This window comes from Globicephala melas, chromosome 3 (genome assembly GCF_963455315.2).
Source record: "Globicephala melas chromosome 3, mGloMel1.2, whole genome shotgun sequence".
Classification (NCBI taxonomy): domain Eukaryota; kingdom Metazoa; phylum Chordata; class Mammalia; order Artiodactyla; family Delphinidae; genus Globicephala; species Globicephala melas.
In genome coordinates, this window is record NC_083316.1 from 42,850,511 (window position 1) to 42,870,986 (window position 20,476).

The window sequence follows — 20,476 nt, forward strand, 5'->3', positions numbered from 1 at the left end:
TGCCACTTGATTCACTTCTCATACTCCAAAAGTTTGTTGACCTCGCTTATCGCCGTGACTTGTTGTCTCTCCTCCCATTTGTTTTGTTTTGTGGCTCTGTAGCTTTCCCCTACCTTTACCATAATTTTTGTGGAGTTACCTGATAGAACAGAGATAAATACATATATTCAGTCAACCATGTGGTAAACAGAACTTTATTTCATACACAGACACCATTAGTCAGGTGTTATACATATAATAGGTTTACTAAGTATTGGTTGAATAAATTAAGAAGTGCTATTTTTATGCAAAAATTTAGCTATCCTAGTTAGTACATTATAATGGATGTTTAGTATCTCATACTTATAGTTTACTAGGTAAAAGACCACCTCTCTTTCCCCTCCTTATTTCTGCTAACCTTTCCTACTTAGTAGAACATTGCCTAAGGAAGATGGGAAATAGGTTTAAAATAAGACATATGACGGTGGAGAGCATGCCTTGTTTTAAAGCTTAGGTTGGGTTTCTTTCCTTTTGCATCATAATCTCTTCCCTAGAAAAAGATTTCTTTATGATTTTGTCAGTCAGTTACAAAAGGTTGTACAATTATAATGCCCAAAGTGACCCCAGAAATCATCAGATTTAACCCTTTGATTTATAGGAAACTGAGAATCAGGCTGTCTTGGTTCAATTCCTGGCTCTACTACTCGCTTTGTACATTTCTTAATTGTTTGGCCTCAGTTTCCTCATCTGTAAAATGGGAATAAAAATACCACCGATATCATAGAATTGTTGTGAGGATTGAGATAATTAATTTCAAGTTCTTAGTACAGTGCCTGACACATAGTAAGAACTCCATATATTTTTAATTATCATAATAAGCTACTAAGTTAGTAGTTAAGCTGGGCTCTGGCCTCTCAGTTTAGTATGCTTAATACATACTTAGGAATTATAAAACTTTTTCCAAGTTAGCTACCGTTATTTTCTCTCCTTCATCTCCTCCTTTGTTTAAAGATGATTGCATGATGATATAGTCCTCTTTCAAGCTAAACGTACTCTTAGCATTTCACCCATTACCACATTTGTAAGGACTTCCCCTGAATAGAAAATTTTAAATTTAGTCATTCCTTTTAGTTTTTTTATGGCACGTTCAGGTGTCACTTTTCCTGTAAAGTTGAGTGGTCTCACAGAAGTGATTTTTTTTAAGTTACAATAATGCACTCTGCCTCCCAGCATAAGTGGGTTAAGTGCCACCCTGGCTTGGGCTGGGCTTAAAAGCAAAAGAAAAGCCCCTGGACAACCAGAGAGGAAATATTCACATAGCTCTATGTGGATAAATTACAGACCACCCTCCCTGTTCTCACTTGTGCTGTAGGGGACAGAGACGTTTGATTCAGATCCTTTGAACCAGCTGGACATCTGTGGGACACCATCAGATACAGGGAGGTGAGTGCTGCAGAGTTTGATAACCCAAACACTTGCAGATTAGGTCTCTTCTTCTATTATGTAAGGGTGTTTTTCTGCTTTCTTCACTAAAATTATGGGTCAGAATTAACCTTAGAATTGCTCCTTAGACTGGTTGTTGATGGTTACAGGGAATCTAATCTTTTGGCAGTAAATATTTTAAAATGCTGGGACTGGAGTGGGAAATCATGGAGGACAGTGGTCAGGGGCTGCGGAAAATATATGAACATAATGGATTTAACTTTCTGGAAACTCTAGGCTATAGAAAATTAGACCTAGGAGGTTCAGAGGAACATCCTTGTGTGTATTGGTGTTTTGTGGCAGGAGGACTGAGGGAGAGTAAATCACTAATATTTACTGCTTAATTTTGGTGGAAAGAGTCTAGGCTTTGGAATAAGACAATCATAGGTTCAAATCCAGCCAAGCCATTTACAAACTATAAGATTTTTGGACTGATTACATAATATTGCTGAGCTTCAACTTCCATATCTGTAAAGTGGAGGTAATAATACCAACTCTGCAGAGATTTTAAGAGGGACAGATGTAATTTGTAATGTAATCAGCACTTTGTAGACTCTCACTATCGTCATGGTTGTGTTTTTGCCAATCTTGCTGTTGGCTGTCTCAAAATGTTCATTGTATGAAAGCACCCTGAACCTCAAATGGGTTTATAGACTTTGAAATTGAATGTAGTTATCTGACAGTTCTTTTAAAAAATAGTTGAGGTATAATTGACTTATTATATTAGTTTCAGATGTACAACATAATGATTTGATATCTGTATGTATTGTGAAATGATCACCACAATAAGTCTAGTTAACATCCATCACTATACATAGTTACAGAATTTTTTTCTTGTAATGAGAACTTTTAAGATCTACTGTCATGGGACCTCCCTGGCAGTCCAGTGGTTAAGACTTCACCTTCTAAGGTGGGGGGTGTGGGTTCGATCCCTGGTCGGGGAGCTAAGATCCCACATGCCTCACGGCCAAAACCAAAACATAAAACAGAAGCAATATTGTAACAAATTCAATAAAGACTTTAAAAATGGTCCACATCAAAAAAAAAATCTGTTGTAGCAACTTTCAAATATACGATACAGTATTGCCAACTATCGTCACCATGTTGATAGCTCTTAATCTCATTTTGGGCAAGGTACATAATCCAAAAAGAAAGGATAGTATTATTTATTAGGCTGAAATTGCCAATATTTGACTGTTTTAGACTTATGAAAATAGCAGTTTTGTATGATTCAACGTAAAAGTGTATTGCTCTCCCTAGAATTTACTACTCCTTTGCTCATCCTTTAAAGACCAATCCCACGCTCTGCATAGTTTGTGGCACAGTATGAGTATCAACATACATTAATTGAGTGAATGTATGAATGAATGAATGAATGAATGAGTGAAAGTAAGGTCAGCCCTGGGAAAAATCACATAGTGATACATTTTTATACAAGTGAAATCAGATAAAACAGCATCCAGGACACAGCCTTGAGCGGGAACTGAATTGCCAAAGGACAGCCGAGGTAGGGGGAGTGTTTGTGTGTGTAATGGGAGCCTGCTAGAGAGTGGAACAGCCATTCCATTGCTTTTGCTTCGGTCATATGAGACAGGATGTTGAGAGGCAGGGATAATTTAACATCAACTGGCAGGGGCAGTGTCTCTTCCTTTGTTTTCTCCCTCCTACCTTGTCTCCAGCCACTGCTATAGTCAGCAGTAATTACTTGGATTTATTTCCAGTCATTCTACTCCAAACAGTAGCTCCACTTTGAAGATAAGACACCACAAATTACTTAAGTGGCATCACTTTATATTCTAAGAGTCCTTTGATTCAGCATGGAATATTCATAGCGTTGTTTGAGAATTCCAGGACTCCTTTAAATGCTGTATTCAAATGAGGCACCACTAATGAGAAACTGTATATTTCTAGGAAGTGCCCTCTTAGTGAAGACCAGTTATTCACAGCTGTTGCATTTTAAAAGTTTAGGGCTGATAACCCAAGCAATGAAGGAAATGGTTTGATGGGTCTCCTTAAGAGCACAGGATAATCTTTGTGAATTTTCTACAGCCCGTAGTCTCGCTGCACCCAGAATTGCTCAGATTTGGGAGGGTTGATTCACCTCATGTAAGACTTCATGATACTGATATATTTAAACAAAGGCGGGATAGTCTTTTCTAATGACTAGAAGAAGGCTTATATCCCTTTTTCAGGGTCTCCTCTTCTTCTAAATTAGTAACCAGAAAGGGCTTCATAGAATCGGAGCAATCATGGAGATTTTGGGTTTTGAGGTATATTTCATCAAGGCCGTGGTGAAGTCTGAGGTCTATAAAGTTGCCCTCTTATAGAGTATAGCTGACGCTTGAACAGCATGGATTTGAAATGTGTGGGTCCACTTACATGTGGACTTTTTTTCAATGGTAAATACTATAGTACTACACTATTCGTGGTTGGTTGAATCCACGAATGCGGAACCTTGGATGGGGAGGAACCACATATATGGACGGAAGTTATGTGAGTGGATTTCTGACTGTGTGGAGAGCCAGCACCCCTAAAGCCCACATTTTTCAAGGTCAACTGTATATTGCTCCAGCAACAGAAAACTTCATCATTTCCTCCCACGGATCGTACTGGATGAACACTGCCAACTTTGTCTTCTTTAACCATCAATGTTTTACATTCTGTGGTGACCTCTCTTTTCTGTTCCCAAAATCTCCTTCCATTTAGGATACAATTAGTTGAATAGATTCATGCAGCTAAATGGCAATGTTGATTTTCCAGATCCAACTCTCTTGAGTTTATACCCAGGCTTCCTTGGATGGAGTTTGGAGAGAATTCAAGTTCTTCAATTACCCTTTTACCAGTACATTCTTGATTTACTCCCACAGTTAACTAGGATAGCCTTTGTGCACAGATTTTGCTGGTTGAACTCTCAATTGAACTTATTTCTGAGTTCCTGGGAGGCACCTCACATTTGTTCGCACTTACTACCAACAAGCAGTCACATGTGGTGGTTCTCTGCTGTGTGAGGGGAAGTGGAAAAGGCACTGGAGGACAAACAGGCATTATCATCATCCTAGCAACGCTTGTTGGCTTTCCCCAGTCGTCAGCTCTTTCCTCTCCATGGACACTCTGTGCTCTCCTTGTACTATTGTAATTACAACACTTACCAGGTGATATTTTCTATTACTGTCCATGCTTCTGTCTCTGCAAGTAGATCACTGGTCCTCAAGCCTTTTTTCTTCTGCAATTTTTCCAGCTTTGTCTCTGGGTATAACAGTACTGTTGCTTTTTCTTTTTTTTTTTTCCTTTAAATTTATTTATTTATTTATTTTTGGCTGCGTTGGGTCTTTGTTGCTGCGTGTGGGCTTTCTCTAGTTGCGGTGAGCAGGGGCTACTCTTCCTTGTGGTGCGCGGGCTTCTCATTGCGGTGGCTTCTCTTGTTGCGGAGCATGGGCTCTAGGTGCGTGGGGTTCAGTAGTTGTGGCACATGGGCTTCAGGAGTTGTGGTGTGTAGGCTCAATAGTTTTGGCTCGCAGGCTCTAGAGCGCAGGCTCAGTAGTTGTGGCGCATGGGCTTAGTTGCTCTGTGGCACATGGGATCTTCCCGGACCAGGGCTCGGACCCGTGTCCCCTGCATTGGCAGGTGGATTCCTAACCACTGAGTCACCAAGGAAACCCTGTTGCTTTTTCTTAAGGCCTAAAAAAAATTCACAAATAATAGGTGAGTGTTCTCACTATAAAGGAAGCAAGCAATAGCTACAATTAATTAAAATATTTTATATACATAAAATATTCAATATTTAATATTGATAAGATTTTTAAATGCAAAATCCTGTATTGGAATAACAGTTTGAGCTTTAGCACCTGTAATTATTTATTCAATTACTGAGAATGTCAGCCTACATGGTTGGGCCTCCCTACCTTTCCAGTATGCTTTTAGAACTTGTAAAGGCATGTCTTTTGGCTAAGAATTAGAGAAAATTAAGACAACATTGTGAATAGTTAGACGTTAAAAATACTATTACTGGGAATTCCCTGGCGGTCCAGTGGTTAGGACTCTGCACTTCCATTGCAGGGGGCAAGGGCTCGATCCCTACTTGGGGAACTAAGGTCCCACATGCCGCGTGGCCAAAAAAAAAATGCTATTACCGTTATAATTAATTTTCAAAGAACACATTTATTCTTCACTGAAAAACTTAAAAAAATTTCCCTTTAAGTTTAATACTCATTTCAATCAAAATGGTTATTTTTGGAGAGATTAGCTATAGCTCTTGAATAACGGGCATTAACTATTGCTGTTATGTAACTAGTCTCTTATTGTTTCATGATGGTATTTTTATTATTATGGATCCAAGTTCTCATTCTGCTTTATTTTGCCTTAGGCATTTTCAATTAGGTATTTCACTTGGTTTGTGTATGAGAAAATGTTATCCCTGTGGTTTTGTCCGGAAATGCTGCATGGGATTTTTTCTAAAATGATTTATTTTGTTGAGCACTCTCCTTTTTCCCCCCCTATGATGATATGTCAGCTGAAAATGTAGCATTTATTTCTTCCTGAAAGGGAGGTATTGCTTTTACATTTGCTATATCCTGAGACTATCTCACCATCTCATCTGGGATGAGATGAGGAGCCAGTGCCAATAGTCTTTTATTCTAATTATTCCACGAACAGTAGTGAATGTCTACCATATACCAGGCACTGCCTTCAACACTAAGGCTTCATAGAGGCATTAGAGAAGCTCCACTCTTCAGAAGCTCCCTATCTGTAGAGAAGCCAACAGATAAACTACTAAATGCCATTCTGTGTGCCGTGTGCCACAGTACAGATGGCATGGAGGGTGGGTGGGACACGGGAGGACTGGCTGGCCGAGTCCATCTGGGAGTTGAGGGAAGGCATTTAGAGGTTAGCCTTGAGCTGAGTCTGGAAGGATGGATTAATTTTCAGGAATAAGGAAGAAATGACATTCTAGGCAGAAGGAGCCACATGGACAAAGTGTGGAGATGCGAAATCGCAGGGTGCTTTTGGGAAATTATGAGATGTCCCATTTGGCTGGAGTGCTCAGGAACTGAAGCAGAAACTGGAGGACTGTACTCTTTCTGGAGTATATTCTTGGTGGCTGGTGCACTTCCTGTATTATGTAGTAGAATGACTTGTGGACAAAATAAAATGTTGACTGGGGTTAATGGAGTAATTATGAAGGGATCTGGGTGATGATAACCAAATAAATAAATAAAACAAAATAAAATAAAATATAATATAAAATATATAAAATAAAATACCTTTCCTCAAAATTCCCAGAATCTGTTTGTCACTGGAAATAGAGTTGTTGAAAAGAGATAGGAAGCAAACTCATTCTTGACTGATGATATTTTCAGTTTTCTTCCCAGCCTCCCTGCATTAACTTGGGGACAATGTGGGGCTGGACACTGTGGATGCTCCCTCTACTCTGCAAATTTGGCCTGGCAGGTAGGTCAGCCTGTGCCCTTTTATGGATTATGTGATTCTTTTTGCATTCTTTGGATAAGAATTGTTAACTTGAGAACAAAGGGACGACACCTGGATATAGGCACACATGGATGGACACTGGGGGATTTGTGGGCTCCCTGAATTTGCGTGGGTGTCTGTATGCATGTTTATATATATTTATGCATGTGCAGATTTTGCAAGATCATATTTTCAAGGGGAGCTACAACCCTCCAAAAGATCAAGATTTGGGCTTCCCTGGTGGCGCAGTGGTTGAGAGTCCGTCTGCCGATGCAGGGGACGCATGTTCGTGCCCTGGTCCGGGAAGATCCCAAGTGCCGCGGAGCGGCTGGGCCCATGGCCGCTGGGCCTGTCCGTCTGGAACCTGTGCTCCGCAACGGAAGAGGCCACAGCAGTGAGAGGCCTGCGTACTGCACCCCCCCCCAAAAAGATCAAGATTCACTGTTTTAGAGTAATGGTTGGTGCTTACCTTGATAATTTCTGTGTTAAGTGCATTGGTTTCATATAAGACGCACACATAAAAAAATACCATTTTCACACCATTTGCCGTAAATTTCAAGGATAGAAAGGAAAATGAAACACCATATACCTACAATGGTCCAACTCAAAACTATGGGCCTAATACCCATACAACACCTTGCAGGTCTAAGATGTATTACTTTGATCACATATTATGGTAAAAAAAAATTAAGACCAGATTAAAAAAAGTGGGAATTGGGGGAAAATTAAGACCAGATTAAAAAAAGTGGGGATTGGGCACTGGGGAAGTAGAGAAGACATGTAGTATACATACTAGTCTGCTGAGGCTGCCATAACAAAATACCACAGACTGGGTGGCCTGAGCAACAGAAGTTTATTTTCTCACAGTTGTGGAGACTGGAAGTCCAAGGTCAGGGTGCCTACAGAGTTGATTTTCTCTGACACCTCTCTCCTTGGCTTGTGGATAACCATCCTCTTGCTGCCTCTTCACATGGTCATCCGTCTCTGTATCTTAATCTCCTCTTATAAGGACACCAGTCAGATTGAATTAGGGCCCACTTTAATGGCCTCATTTTAATTAATACCTCCTTAAATGCCCTATTTCCAAATGTAGTCACCTTCTGAGGTACTGGCAGAGAGATGTGAGTTTTGAGGGGAGGGACATAATTCAGCCCATAACATGTAATTGGGGGTCACCCAGAAGGCAGTTGTGATCTGGAGATAATGTCTTCCAGACCTCTGTCCTGGCCTGGCCTGCCCTGCAGCTCCCTGGAGTTACACATGTGGCACTCCAGAGCTTTGTAGATAATCCAGGCAGGTAGGCCTGTGTCTCTCTGTCTCATTCAGCCTCTTTTGGCCACCTCAGAAATCAACAGTTGCTCCCAGTTAATCCAATTTAAAGTTCTGGTGATGAGGATCATGACACCTTTCCCCTCGACTTGTCTTTTTCGATCTTAGATCTTTGTCTTCTCTTACCATGTTTCACTTAATAATTTCCTACATAACTGACTCCAATTTCCACACTACTTCCCTTCTAGACTATTCTTCGCTTGGTCTCAGCCTTGCCCTTGTTTTATTTCAAGACATTTTTCAGAACAAACACTAACTTTACAACAGTACCAAAGTGATAACGAGCATAGCAGGAAGAAGGGAGATCAAGAACAGCTTTTTAATTTTGAAAAATATTCCTTTTGCATGTGGGAAATTCTCTGATAAGCAAGAACATTCTCCTTATCTTTCTTACAGGAAAGTTATGACTGTTTCTCCTTATTTCTAAAAATAGGGGAAATAGTTATTTCTAGAAATGTAGAAATATGGTTATATGTTTTTTCTTAAGAAGGGGGAGAAGGATAGATGTGTGAGAGGGGCAAATCTAGACTTCAGTTGTCCATGTTAAAAAAACAAACATTCTGTTTTAATTTTAAATTTACACAAATATTGTGAACATAGTGTAGAGAATTCTTATATACCCCTCATCCAGTTTCCCTCATTGTTACTATTTTATAATCCATAGTGTATTTGACAAAACTAAGAAACTGATACTAGCACACGACTATCAAGTAAATTCCAGACTTTATTTGGGTTTCACTAGTTTTTCCTTAATGTTCTCTTTCTGTTCTGGGATCTAATTCAGGGTAGCATACTGCATTGAACTGTCATGTCTCCTTAGTCACTTCTGGTCGGTGACAGTTTTTTAGTTTTCCCTTATTTCTCATGACCTTGGCAGTCTTGAGGAGTACTGCCAGTACTCCTGTTTTTGTTTTTTTTTTATTGTTTTTTTTCTGCTGTGCGCGGGCCTCTCACTGTTGTGGCCTCTCCCGTTGTGGAGCACAGGCTCCGGACGCACAGGCTCAGCGGCCATGGCTCACGGGGCCAGCCGCTCCGCGGTATGTGGGATCTTTCCGGACCAGGGCACGAACCCGTGTCCCCTGCATCGGCAGGCGGACTCTCAACCACTGCGCCACCAGGGAAGCCCCCTGTTTTTTTTTTTTTAACATCTTTATTGGAGTATAATTGCTTTACAATTACTGTTGTGTTAGTTTCTGCTGTATAACAAAGTGAATCAGCTATATGTATATGTATGTCCCCATATCCCCTCCCTCTTGCATCTCCCACCCACCCTCCCTATATCACCCCTCTGGGTGGTAACAAAGCACTGAGCTGATCTGCCTGTGCAATGAAGCTGCTTCCCACTAGCTATCTGTTTTACATTTGGTAGTGTATACATGTCAGTGCTACTCTCACTTCGTCCCAGCTTACCCTTCCCCTTCCCTGTGTCCTCAAGTCCATTCTCTACGTCTGCGTCTTTATTCCTGTCCTGCCCCTAGGTTCTTCAGAACCTTTTTTTTCTTTTTTTTAAGATTCCATATATATGCATTGGCATATAACATTTGTTTTTCTCTTTCTGACTTACTTCACTCTGTATGACAGACTCTAGGTCCATCCACCTCACTACAAATAACTCAGTTTCATTTCTTTTTATGGCTGAGTAACATTCCATTACTCAGATATGTGCCACATCTTCTTTATCCATTCATCTGTCGATGGACACTTAGGTTGCTTCCATGTCCTGGCTATTGTAAATAGAGCTGCAATGAACATTGTGGTACATGACTCTTTTTGAATTATGGTTTTCTCGGAGTATATGCCCAGTAGTGGGATTGCTGGGTCATTTGGTAGTTCTATTTTTAGTTTCTTAAGGAACCTCCATACTGTTCTCCATAGTGGCTGTATCAATTTACATTCCCACCAACAGTGCAAGAGGGTTCCCTTTTCTCCACACTCTCTCCAGCTTTTATTGTTTGTAGATTTTTTGATGATGGCCATTCTGATGGGTGTGAGGTGATACCTCATTGTAGTTTTGATTTGCATTTCTCTAATGATTAGTGATGTTGAGCAGCTTTTCATGTGTTTGTTGGCAGTCTGTATCTCTTCTTTGGAGAAATGTCTATTTAGGTCTTCTGACCATTTTTGGATTGGGCTTTTTGTTTTTTTGATATTGAGCTGCATGAGCTGCTTGTATATTTTGGAGTTGAATCCTTGTCAGTTGCTTCGTTAGCAAATATTTTCTCCTATTCTGAATCGTCTTGTTTATGGTTTTCTTTGCTGTGCAAAAGCTTTTAAGTTTCATTAGGTCCCATTTGTTTACTTTTGTTTTTATTTCCCTTTCTCTAGAAGGGGGGTCAAAAAGGATCTTGCTGTGATTTATGTCGTAGAGTGTTCTGCCTATGTTTTCCTCTAAGACTTTTATAGTGTCTGGCCTTGCATTTAGGTCTTTAATCCATTTTGAGTTTATTTTTGTGTATGGTGTTATGTTTTTTGTTTCTTTTTTTTGCGGTACGCGGGCCTCTCACTGTTGTGGCCTCTCCCGTTGTGGAGCAACAGGCTCCGGACGCGCAGGCTCAGTGGCCATGGCTCACGGGCCCAGCCGCTCCGCGGCATGTGGGATCTTCCCGGACCGGGACACAAACCCGTGTCCCCTGCATCGGCAGGCGGACTCTCAACCACTGCGCCACCAGGGAAGCCCCAGGACCATCTTTGATGTTCATTTAAACATACTTCCTGTGGATTCCAATTTTGTAGGCTCAGGTGTGTTGTAGGTGGTGAGGAGTAGATGAAGGGAAGAGCCATACGCTGTGGTCTTCTGAGCCCCACTCCTTCATGCCCTCCTTCCCTGCTTCCCCACACCTCCGATAGTCCTCTCTTCTGTGTGTTCAGAACATTGCCAATAAGGGAGCTCTCTGATTTGATTAAATCCCAGGTAAGGGATTTGAAGCCACATGTTCAACTTTTCTATTAAAGGAACCCTGCGGACTGTTTCCCCACCTGCGTTTTTTGCTAGGCCTGCAGAAAACGTAGTCATTTACATATTGGTCCACACCTAGGTACTTTGGATGGATGTGTCTTTCTGCTACAGACAATTCTTTCTACCTTGAGAATAGGACTCCGTAGCCAGGTTGTATAGCGCCAGCCTAGACAACTGAAATTTGAAACCATCACCCTGGTATGATTTTAGCGTCACCATCTTCCAGCTTCCGAGCCACAGAATTACAGGTGCCTGAAATTCTACCTTTAGAGATACATTCTTTGTCTCAGGCTTGCTTTCCTTTGGACTTGCAGAGACACCAGAGCTACCCTGTAAGTCATCTTAGTCATCAACCTTCTAGTAAGATTCTTTGCTGGAAATAGGTAAAATTGGGGAAGATAACAAAATGTGAAGAAGGCAGTTCATCAAATATTGAGGGTAAGGAAAAGGGACACAATAAAAGCAGTAAAAACAGTATCATAGGGGAAGGCTGCAGTGGGGATCCTGAACTTTGACCTTCTTTACACTTTGGGCAATGAATGGTTGTAAATGTTGTTGGTGCACTGGGAGGATGAGTTGGGTGTTGTGAAGCAGTCCTCTTTTCTCCTTTCAGCATTTCAGTGCATCGAGGCCATGCAGACCTGCTTCACTCAGGACCAGCTGGTGGTGGAGTGGCAAAGCTCTGCTCTGGAGGTGGATACATGGATGATTGAGTGGGTCCCAGATTTGGACTCAGAGTCCTCGACCATTTCCTGGGAATCTGTGTTTCAGACCAGGAACTGGACAATCCAGCAGGGTAGCCAGTGCAGAGCCCACAAATTCCCTCTGTGTAGGATTCCGTTTCATTTTCATCAGTTTTTAAATCCTTAACTTTGGCTTCAAAACTGTAAGTGTGAGTAATAGAATTTGACAAGCTAGGGCAAGCTTAAGGAAGTGTACTTCTTGGCATTTCCCAGCAATACTAGAATAGGAAGCCATAGGTATCAGACCAGGCATCTGGCGTGTTTCCAGGTGGAAAACACCATCTTGACACCCACCATCAGAGAGCTCTTCCCAGATATCTTGATCACGTGGATAACACCAGAGTTTGTATCCCATCTGTCCTACCCAGGGCACCTCCTTCAGTTCTGGTTGCCTGTTTAAGATCTAGGCCCCTTCCCCAGGTGATTGATACAGGGAATAGCCTCCTTTTCAAGAAAGCCCCTGCTCCATGTAAGACACATAAGTGAGGCTTTACTCTCCAACCATTTCTTAATACTTAGTAGCATCCACATGAAGAGTTATGCTTATGTAGGGATGCAGACAGAAGAGGTACAATTTATGGTACCTGAGTTCTCTAGGGTGATATGCTATTGAAAGAAGGGTTAAGTTTATTCTGTAGTTGCCCCCAAATCATGTAACAAAATCAGTGATGGAGGAGAGACTGGAGCTCTTACTTCTCCTTTCCTGGGTGGCTCTGTCATTTTGTCAGAGTGGTGCAGGTTTAGTTCTAATAATTAATTTTAAAATGTTAGAAATGGAATAAACATTAGAGACCATCCAACCTAACTTCCTTATTTTCCATATGTGGAAACTATAGAAAAATAAAATATCTTCTGTAAGTCATAAGACATAAGTCTTAGTCTAGCTTTCCTTCTTCTATGCCATGCTCTGCACCTAATGCTTGTTTCTCTCTCTTCCCACTCTCTCTGTCCCCCTCTCTCTCTCTTTCTCCCTCTCCTTTCCTCTCCATCTCCCTCCCTCCCCAACCTTCCCTCTCTCTCTCCCCCCCCCTCCCCTTTTTCCACAGATGAACTAAAACCTTTCCAGTGCTGTAACATCTCTGTGTATCCAATGTTGCAAGACCGAGTGGGTGAGCCATATTCTATCCAGGCTTATGGCAAAGAAGGTGGTATGTATGGACAAGTTTCTGTTGAGGAAAGGAAACACTGGGGCCTGTCCAACATTTACACAAGGCTGTGAAGGCCTGTAGCTTGTTCACAGTTGCTTTAGTGCCCATCCATGCTGCACCTTAGCTCATAGTAAGCTATGTATGTTTGACCCAGTTGTGGTCACGGTATGGATTCACTGAATTTTTTTTTTGGCTGCGCTGTGTGGCATGTGGGATCTTAGTTCCCCGTCCAGGGATCGAACCTGCACCCCCTGCATTGGAAGCGTGGAGTCTCAACTACTGGACCACCAGGGAAGTCCCTGGATTCACTGAATTTTAAAGCTGGAGTAGACATTAGAGATCCTCAAGTCCAAGCCCTTCATCTCACAAATGGAAAATTGAGGCTCAGAGAGGTGAAATAACTTGCCCAAAGTCACAAAGAAACTCAGTGCAGATAGCGCTGTAAGCAGAAACAACATTTAGCTAAGACCAAGTTAGGAACCCTAAGAGTTATTCGTAACTTGGAGATGCTAAAACATTATTTATTTTTAATTGTGTAGTGATAAGCCAGGGTTTTATTGGCAAGCCACTCAGACTGTATCTTTTTGAAAGTTAACATCTTCCAGATTCAACCTTAGGAAATATATCCTGTCACTCAGAGGTAGCCCATGGAGGCATACTCTTTAATTGTTTGATAATAGCTATTACAGGTATGAATGAAAGAGCTGGGCTCCAAGTCAGAGTGAGAGGTCTTGTTCTCTGGTCTTGGACACTGCTTCCCTTCCTGTTCAAGATGGATGATTCTAGACAACAATTTTCTCAAACAAACTGATTCATCAGTTCCCTACTCTGCCCCCACCTCCCACCCCCAGCACTGATTAGTCTGAGGACTGGCCAGAGATTTTGTGGGGCAAGGATCTGCTGGGGTGTAATTCGGTGTTTATTATTTATCTCCCTGTCCTATAAAGGTCCATCAGCAGGTCCCATGACAAAGGCGGAGAACATTGGTGTGGAGACAGTCACAATTACATGGAAGGAGTCCCAAGAGTCAGAGGAACGGTTTCATCAACAACTGTACCATATTTTACCAAGCTGAAGATGGAAAGGAATTCTGTAAGTGAGCTTATAGACAAGTTGAAAGAACCCCGAGCCCCAGATAGATGCTATGGATAGACCTGCTATAGGGGTGACTCCCATGGCTGGTGCCCTGCCACCTTGCAGGAATCACTCAGCTTCTTTGAGCTTCTCTGAAAATGGGGCCAAGGGCACCCACCTCTTGAGTTTTTTAGAGTCAGGTGAGAGTGAAATGACTGTACCTGAGAGTCCGGTAGGAACCAGAGGGCTTGATATAATTTGTGCCTATCAGGCCGTGAACAGGTGGGCCTTCTGGGAGCTTCCTGACCTCTATTCCAGAGTGGGGCATAACCTGGATTAAAGGCTGGAGGGGGACAGGCACTTACTTCAGTGCAGGACCCTTTACCATGACTCCTACTGTCCACTGCTTTTTTCTTGCATCTACAATATTGCCTAACATCCTGAGTTCTGGGCTGGGCTTGGATTCCCATTTAGGCTAATTTGTTGTTGTTGTTGTTACAGTAAAATACATATAACACAAAACTTACCACTTTAAATATTTGAAAGTGTACAATTTAGTGGCATTAAGTACATCCATAATGTTGTGCAACCATTACCACTACCTATTTCCGCCCCAGATAGAAACCCTGTACCCATTCAGTCGCTACCTTACCCTTGTCCCACAGTCCCTGGCGACCACAACATTGCTTTCTGTCTCTATGGATTTACCTATTCTGGATATTTCATATCAACAGAATCATACAATATGGGGCCTTTTTTTGCCTGGCTTCTTTCACTTAGCATAATGTGTTCAAAGTTCATCCATGTCATAGCATGTATTAGCACCGCATTCCTTTTCATGGCTAAATAATTTTCTATTATATGGATAAACATTTTGTTTATCCATTCATCAGTTGATGGGACATTTGGGTTGTTTTCATCTTTTAGCCAGTGTGATTAATGCTGCTATGAACATTGGTGTACAACTATCTGTTTGAATCTCTGCTTTTTATTCTTTGGGGTGTATTACTAGGAGTAGAATTGCTGGGTCATATGGTAATTCTAGTTTAACTTATTTAGGAACCACCAAACTCTTTTCATAGCAGCTACACCAATTTACATTTCTACCAGCAATATATATGAGAATTCTAATTTCTCCATATCCTTACCAACACTTGATATTTTCCATTTTAAAAAAAAGTGTGGCTATCCTAGTGGGTGTAAAGTGCTATTTCAATGTGGTTTTGATTTGTACTTCCTTAATAACTAATGATGTAGAGCATCTTTGTACTTGCTCTTTGGCCATTTGTGTATCTTCTTTGGAGAAAGTCTTTTCAGATTCTTTGCCATTTTTTTTATTTTTATTTTTTTTGCGGTATGCGGGCCTCTCACTGCTGTGGCCTCTCCCGTTGCGGAGCACAGGCTCCGGACGCGCAGGCCCAGCGGCCATGGCTCATGGGCCCAGCTGTTCCGTGGCATGTGGGATCCTCCCGGACCGGGGCACGAACCCGTGTCCCCTGCATCGGCAGGTGGACTCTCAACCACTGCGCCACCAGGGAAGCCCTGACATTTTTAAATTGGGTTGTTTGTCTTCCGGTGTTGAGCTGTTAGAGTTTTGTGGGGTTTTTTTTAACATATTCTGGATACAGATTCCTTATCAAATATATGATTTGCAAATATTTTCCCATTCTGTAAGTTGTTTCTTCACGCTCTTGATAGTGTCTTTTGATGAAGTTCAGTTTAATCTTTTTGCTGCTTGTGTGTTTGGTGTCATATTTAAGAAATCATTGCCAAATTCAAGGACATATAGATTTATCCTATGTTTTCTAAGCGTCGTATAGATTTAACTCTTATATTTAGGTCTTTGATCCATCTTGATAGGCTAATTTTAATCAGAACATGAATAGAGAGATTGGGGTATGAGGTGGCCAAGTTTGGAAGCCCAGGTTCCAATGCTTTTATATCAGTGCCACTAAAGCACAGTTTTCACTTGGGTTTGGCTGTGGTGTTTGACTTTTATATTTTTCCTTTAGCCAAGACAGTCAACTCCAGCATCTTGCAGTATAGCCTGGAGTCCCTGACACGAAAGACCTCTTACACTGTTCAGGTCATGGCCATCACCAGTGCTGGGGGAACTAGTGGCACCAGGATAAACTTCAAGACATTGTCAATTAGTGAGTACTCCTTCAGTCCCTGGGAATGTCTCCTTGGCATTTCCTTTAGGCTAGTCACAGATGATGTTTCCCAAAGGCAGGGGGAGGGCAAGTGAAAGGGAGAAGTGAGAAGAACCATTTGGTCTCTGACTCATTGGCCTTCCTGGAAAGCATATGGGTGAGGAGGGAGGAGGGAGAGCAGGAAAATTGAGAGCTGAATTTGGAAAGATGGGTCATTTTGCTTCTTCCTGGGTAGCCCCGAATCTTCTTAGGGAGGAGGGTTCAAGTGAATGCCAACTTCACTGTCACTCCAAACCAGCTCCCACCTCAAGGCTATCCCCAAGTTCATAGTCACCAGTCCCTGTGTGTCAAACAAGGGAAAGCCTTGGTTGATCAAGCACCATTGGCCCACTCAACCTCATTGTTTGTGGAGTTTTTTGAGTAAAAAAGTGTATAATATGTTCTACTAATCAGCTTTTATATTAAAAAATGAGAGCAAGAGGGCTTCCCTGGTGGCGCAGTGGTTGAGAGTCCGCCTGCCGATGCAGGGGACACGGGTTCGTGCCCCGGTCTGGGAAGATCCCACATGCCGTGGAGCGGCTGGGCCCGTGAGCCATGGCCGCTGAGCCTGCGCGTCCAGAACCTGTGCTCCGCAACGGGAGAGGCCACAACAGTGAGAGGCCCATGTACCGCCAAAAAAAAAAAAAATAAAACAAAAAATGGGAGCAAGAAAAATTTAATAAATGCAACAATAATGTAAAATATAATGTGATTCATACGATGGTTATGGGGAATATTCAAGAGGGAAAGAAGACAGGCTGAAGAGGGAGATGAAGAAGAAAGAAGGGAGGAGAATGGGAGAAAACAGAGAAATAGAATGGGAGAAACAGAAATCTCTGTCTTTGAATGACAGAGGTTTGATTTTAAGGATATACTAACACTTTAAAAAAAAATGAAGCTTAAAAGTGAAGGAACATTGCAAAATTTTCAATAAAAGCTATAAATAGTCTAAGTATTCTTGAAATTCTCCTGTTCATCATCACACATCCAAAAGAATAAAAATAGCTTATGGTTCTGGAAAATGTGAGTAAAACATGTGTTTTTACACAGAAAACATGTTCTGTTTTTATTGACTAACATTGTCTTTTGGGAGTTCTTTTTGATATTGCTCTTTAAAGTCTTTTAAAATCATGTTATATTTTCACAACACTAGGCACAAATTGCATTATCTGATGGAATTTTCTCTACGGGTCAGATTGAAGGCAAGAGCCTGCCTTGGAGACTAGAAGTTTCTTACCCTTGGTTCTTTTGTTTGTTTGCTTTTCATTTTTTTATTGGAGTATAATTGCTTTACAATGTTGTGTTAGTTTCTGCTGTACAATGAAGTGAACCAACTATATATATACCTATTTCCCCTCCCTCTTGGACCTCCCTCCAACCCCACCCCTCCAATCCCACCCATCTAGGTCGTCACAGAGCACCGAGCTGAGCTTCCTGTGCATGTTCCTGCTAGCTATCTGTTTTACACATGGTAGTGTATATATGTCAGTCCTAATCTCCCAGTTAGTCCCACCCTCCCCTTCCCGCCCTGTGTCCATATGTCCATTCTCTACATCTGCATCTCTATTCCTGCCCTGCAAATAGGTTCATCTGTACCATTTTTCTAGATTTCACATCTATGCATTAATATGCGATATTTGTTTTTCTCTTTCTGGCTTACTTCACTTTGTATGACAGACTCTAGGTCCATCCACCTCACTACAAATACCCAATAAAACCTTCCTATAGGAGTTCACTGTGTTCTGTGGTTTAAGCGGGTGTGCTTAATTGTTCTGGAATTTCTGATCAATTGAAATTAAAAAATCTTGTTGCAATAATAGTGGTTTTGCCACTCCCGGTTGTTTGAGATGGATCTGTCCCATGTTTGGTTGGGGTCTTATTCAGTGTGTGTTGCCACCGGCTGCTCACAGGTAAAGCAGAAAGTCTCTTTTACCAGCAAGTTTCTGCTTTTTATTTTTAGAATAAATCATCAGGGAAATGAAGAGAGGATGCTTTTGCTTTGGGTTGTGGTCAAGAACTGATTAAATAATTTAGTGTCCCCAGCACACACTAAAAATCACACACTTCGGTTGTGATCTCAGTGGCATATTTGTTTGCTTATGTTTTATTACGTTTATTATTGCAGATGTTCAGTAGTTCATTACTTTCTCTTATTTTTTTTTCTGAAAATTTAATTTGCGGTTGTAACTACAGTGTTTGAGAACTCAGCATCCTTGTTTTCTACAAATACTGATTAAAACAACATGCTGTAAAATGTAAAACATTGTAATTACCTTCCCATGTCTTTGTTGTATTTGTGCTGAAATGTTTTCACATTCCTTTGTCTGGAAGAAATTCTTTGCTTTTGTTTTGATTATGTTGCTTGCCTTGAAATCAATAGGTTTTGATATTTTCTCTTGGAAGATTTTATATATTTGGGGGAATATGTAATATATCTAATAAAAGATAAATATTATCATGTAAACAACAACAACAAAAACCCTCATACCTTTTTATGGCTGAGTGATATTCCATTGTATATATGTACCACATCTTTATCCTTTCATCTGTTGTTGGACATTTAGGTTGTTTCCATGTTCTGGCTATTGTAAATAGAGCTGCAATGAACATTGAGGTACATGTGTCCTTTGGCATTATGGTTTCCTCAGGGTATATTCCCAGTAGTGGGTTTGCTGGGTCATATACTAGTTCTATTTTTAGTTTTTTAAGGAACCTCCATACTGTTTTCCACAGTAGTTGTATCAATTTATGTTCCCACCAACAGTGCAAGAGGGTTCCCTTTTCTCCACACCCTCTCCAGCATTTACTGTTTGTAGATTTTTTGATGATGGTCATTCTGACCAGTGTGAGGTGACACCTCATTGCAGTTTTGATTTGCATTTCTCTAATAATTAGTGATGTTGAGCAGCTTTTCATGTGCCTCTTGGCCATCTGTATGTCTTCTTTGGTGAAATATCTATTTAGGTCTTCCACCCATTTTTTAATTGGGTTGTTTGTTTTTTTGATATTGAGCTCCATGAGCTGTTTATATATTTTGGAGATGAATCCTTTGTCTGTTGCTTCATTTGCACATATTTTCTCCCATTCTGAAGGTTCTGTCTTTTCATCTTATTTATGGTTTTAAGTTTAATTACGTCCCATTTGTTTATTTTTGTTTTTATTTTCATTACTCTAGGAGGTGGGTCAAAAAAAATCTTGCTGTGGTTTATATCAAAGAGTGTTCTGCCTATGTTTTTGTCTAAGAGTTTTATAGTATCTGGTCTTACATTTAGGTCTCTAATCCATTTTGAGTTTATTTTTGTGTATGCTGTTAGGGAATGTTCTAATTTCATTCTTTTACATGTAGCTGTCCAGTTTTCCCAGCACCACTTATTGAAGAGGCTGTCCTTTCTCCATTGTATGTTCTTGCCTCCTGTGTCATAAATTAGGTGACCATATGTGTGTGGGTTTATTGCTGGGCTTTCTATCCTGTACCATTGACCTATATTTTGTTTTTGTGCCAGTACCATACTGTCTTGATTACTGTAGCCTTGTAGTGTAGATTAGTCAGGGAGCCTGATTCCTCCAGCTCCATTTCTTTTTCAAGATTGCTTTGCTATTCAGGGTCTTTTGTGTTTCCATACAAATTGTGAAAATTTTTTTTCTAATTCTGTGAAGAATGCCATTGGTAATTTAATAGGGATTGCATTGAATCTGTAGATTGCTTTGGGTAGTAGAGTCAGTTTCACAATATTGATTCTTCCAATCTAAGAACATGGTATATTTTTCCATCTGTTTATGTCATCTTTGATTTCTTTCATCAGTGCTTTATAGTTTTCTGAGTACAGATCTTTTGCCTCCTTAGGTAGTTTTATTCCTAGGTATTTTATTCTTTTTGTTGTGATGGTGAAAGGGATTGTTTCCTTAAGTTCTCTTTCTGATTTTTCATTGTTAGTGTATAGGAATGCAAGAGATTTCTGTGCATTAATTTGTATCCTGCCACCTTACCAAATTCATTGATTAGTTCTAGTAATTTTCTGGTGGCATCTTTAGGATTTTCTATGTATAGTATCATGTCATTTGCAAACAGTGACAGTTTTACTTCTTCTTTTCCAATTTATATTCCTT

The 20,476-nt window shown here is 40.8% G+C and overlaps 1 protein-coding gene across 1 annotated transcript in view; it reads left to right on the plus strand.

The window, feature by feature from the left end:
* Nucleotides 1–20,476, plus strand: part of IL31RA (interleukin 31 receptor A) — a 43,161-nt gene that overhangs the window by 17,202 nt on the left and 5,483 nt on the right. The window contains 7 exon segments of the mRNA XM_060295423.1: nucleotides 1,352–1,422; nucleotides 6,819–6,909; nucleotides 11,826–12,008; nucleotides 13,002–13,103; nucleotides 14,051–14,120; nucleotides 14,122–14,195; nucleotides 16,190–16,330. Of these exon segments, the coding sequence (XP_060151406.1) occupies nucleotides 6,855–6,909; nucleotides 11,826–12,008; nucleotides 13,002–13,103; nucleotides 14,051–14,120; nucleotides 14,122–14,195; nucleotides 16,190–16,330 (625 nt within the window). The 5' untranslated portion in view covers nucleotides 1,352–1,422; nucleotides 6,819–6,854.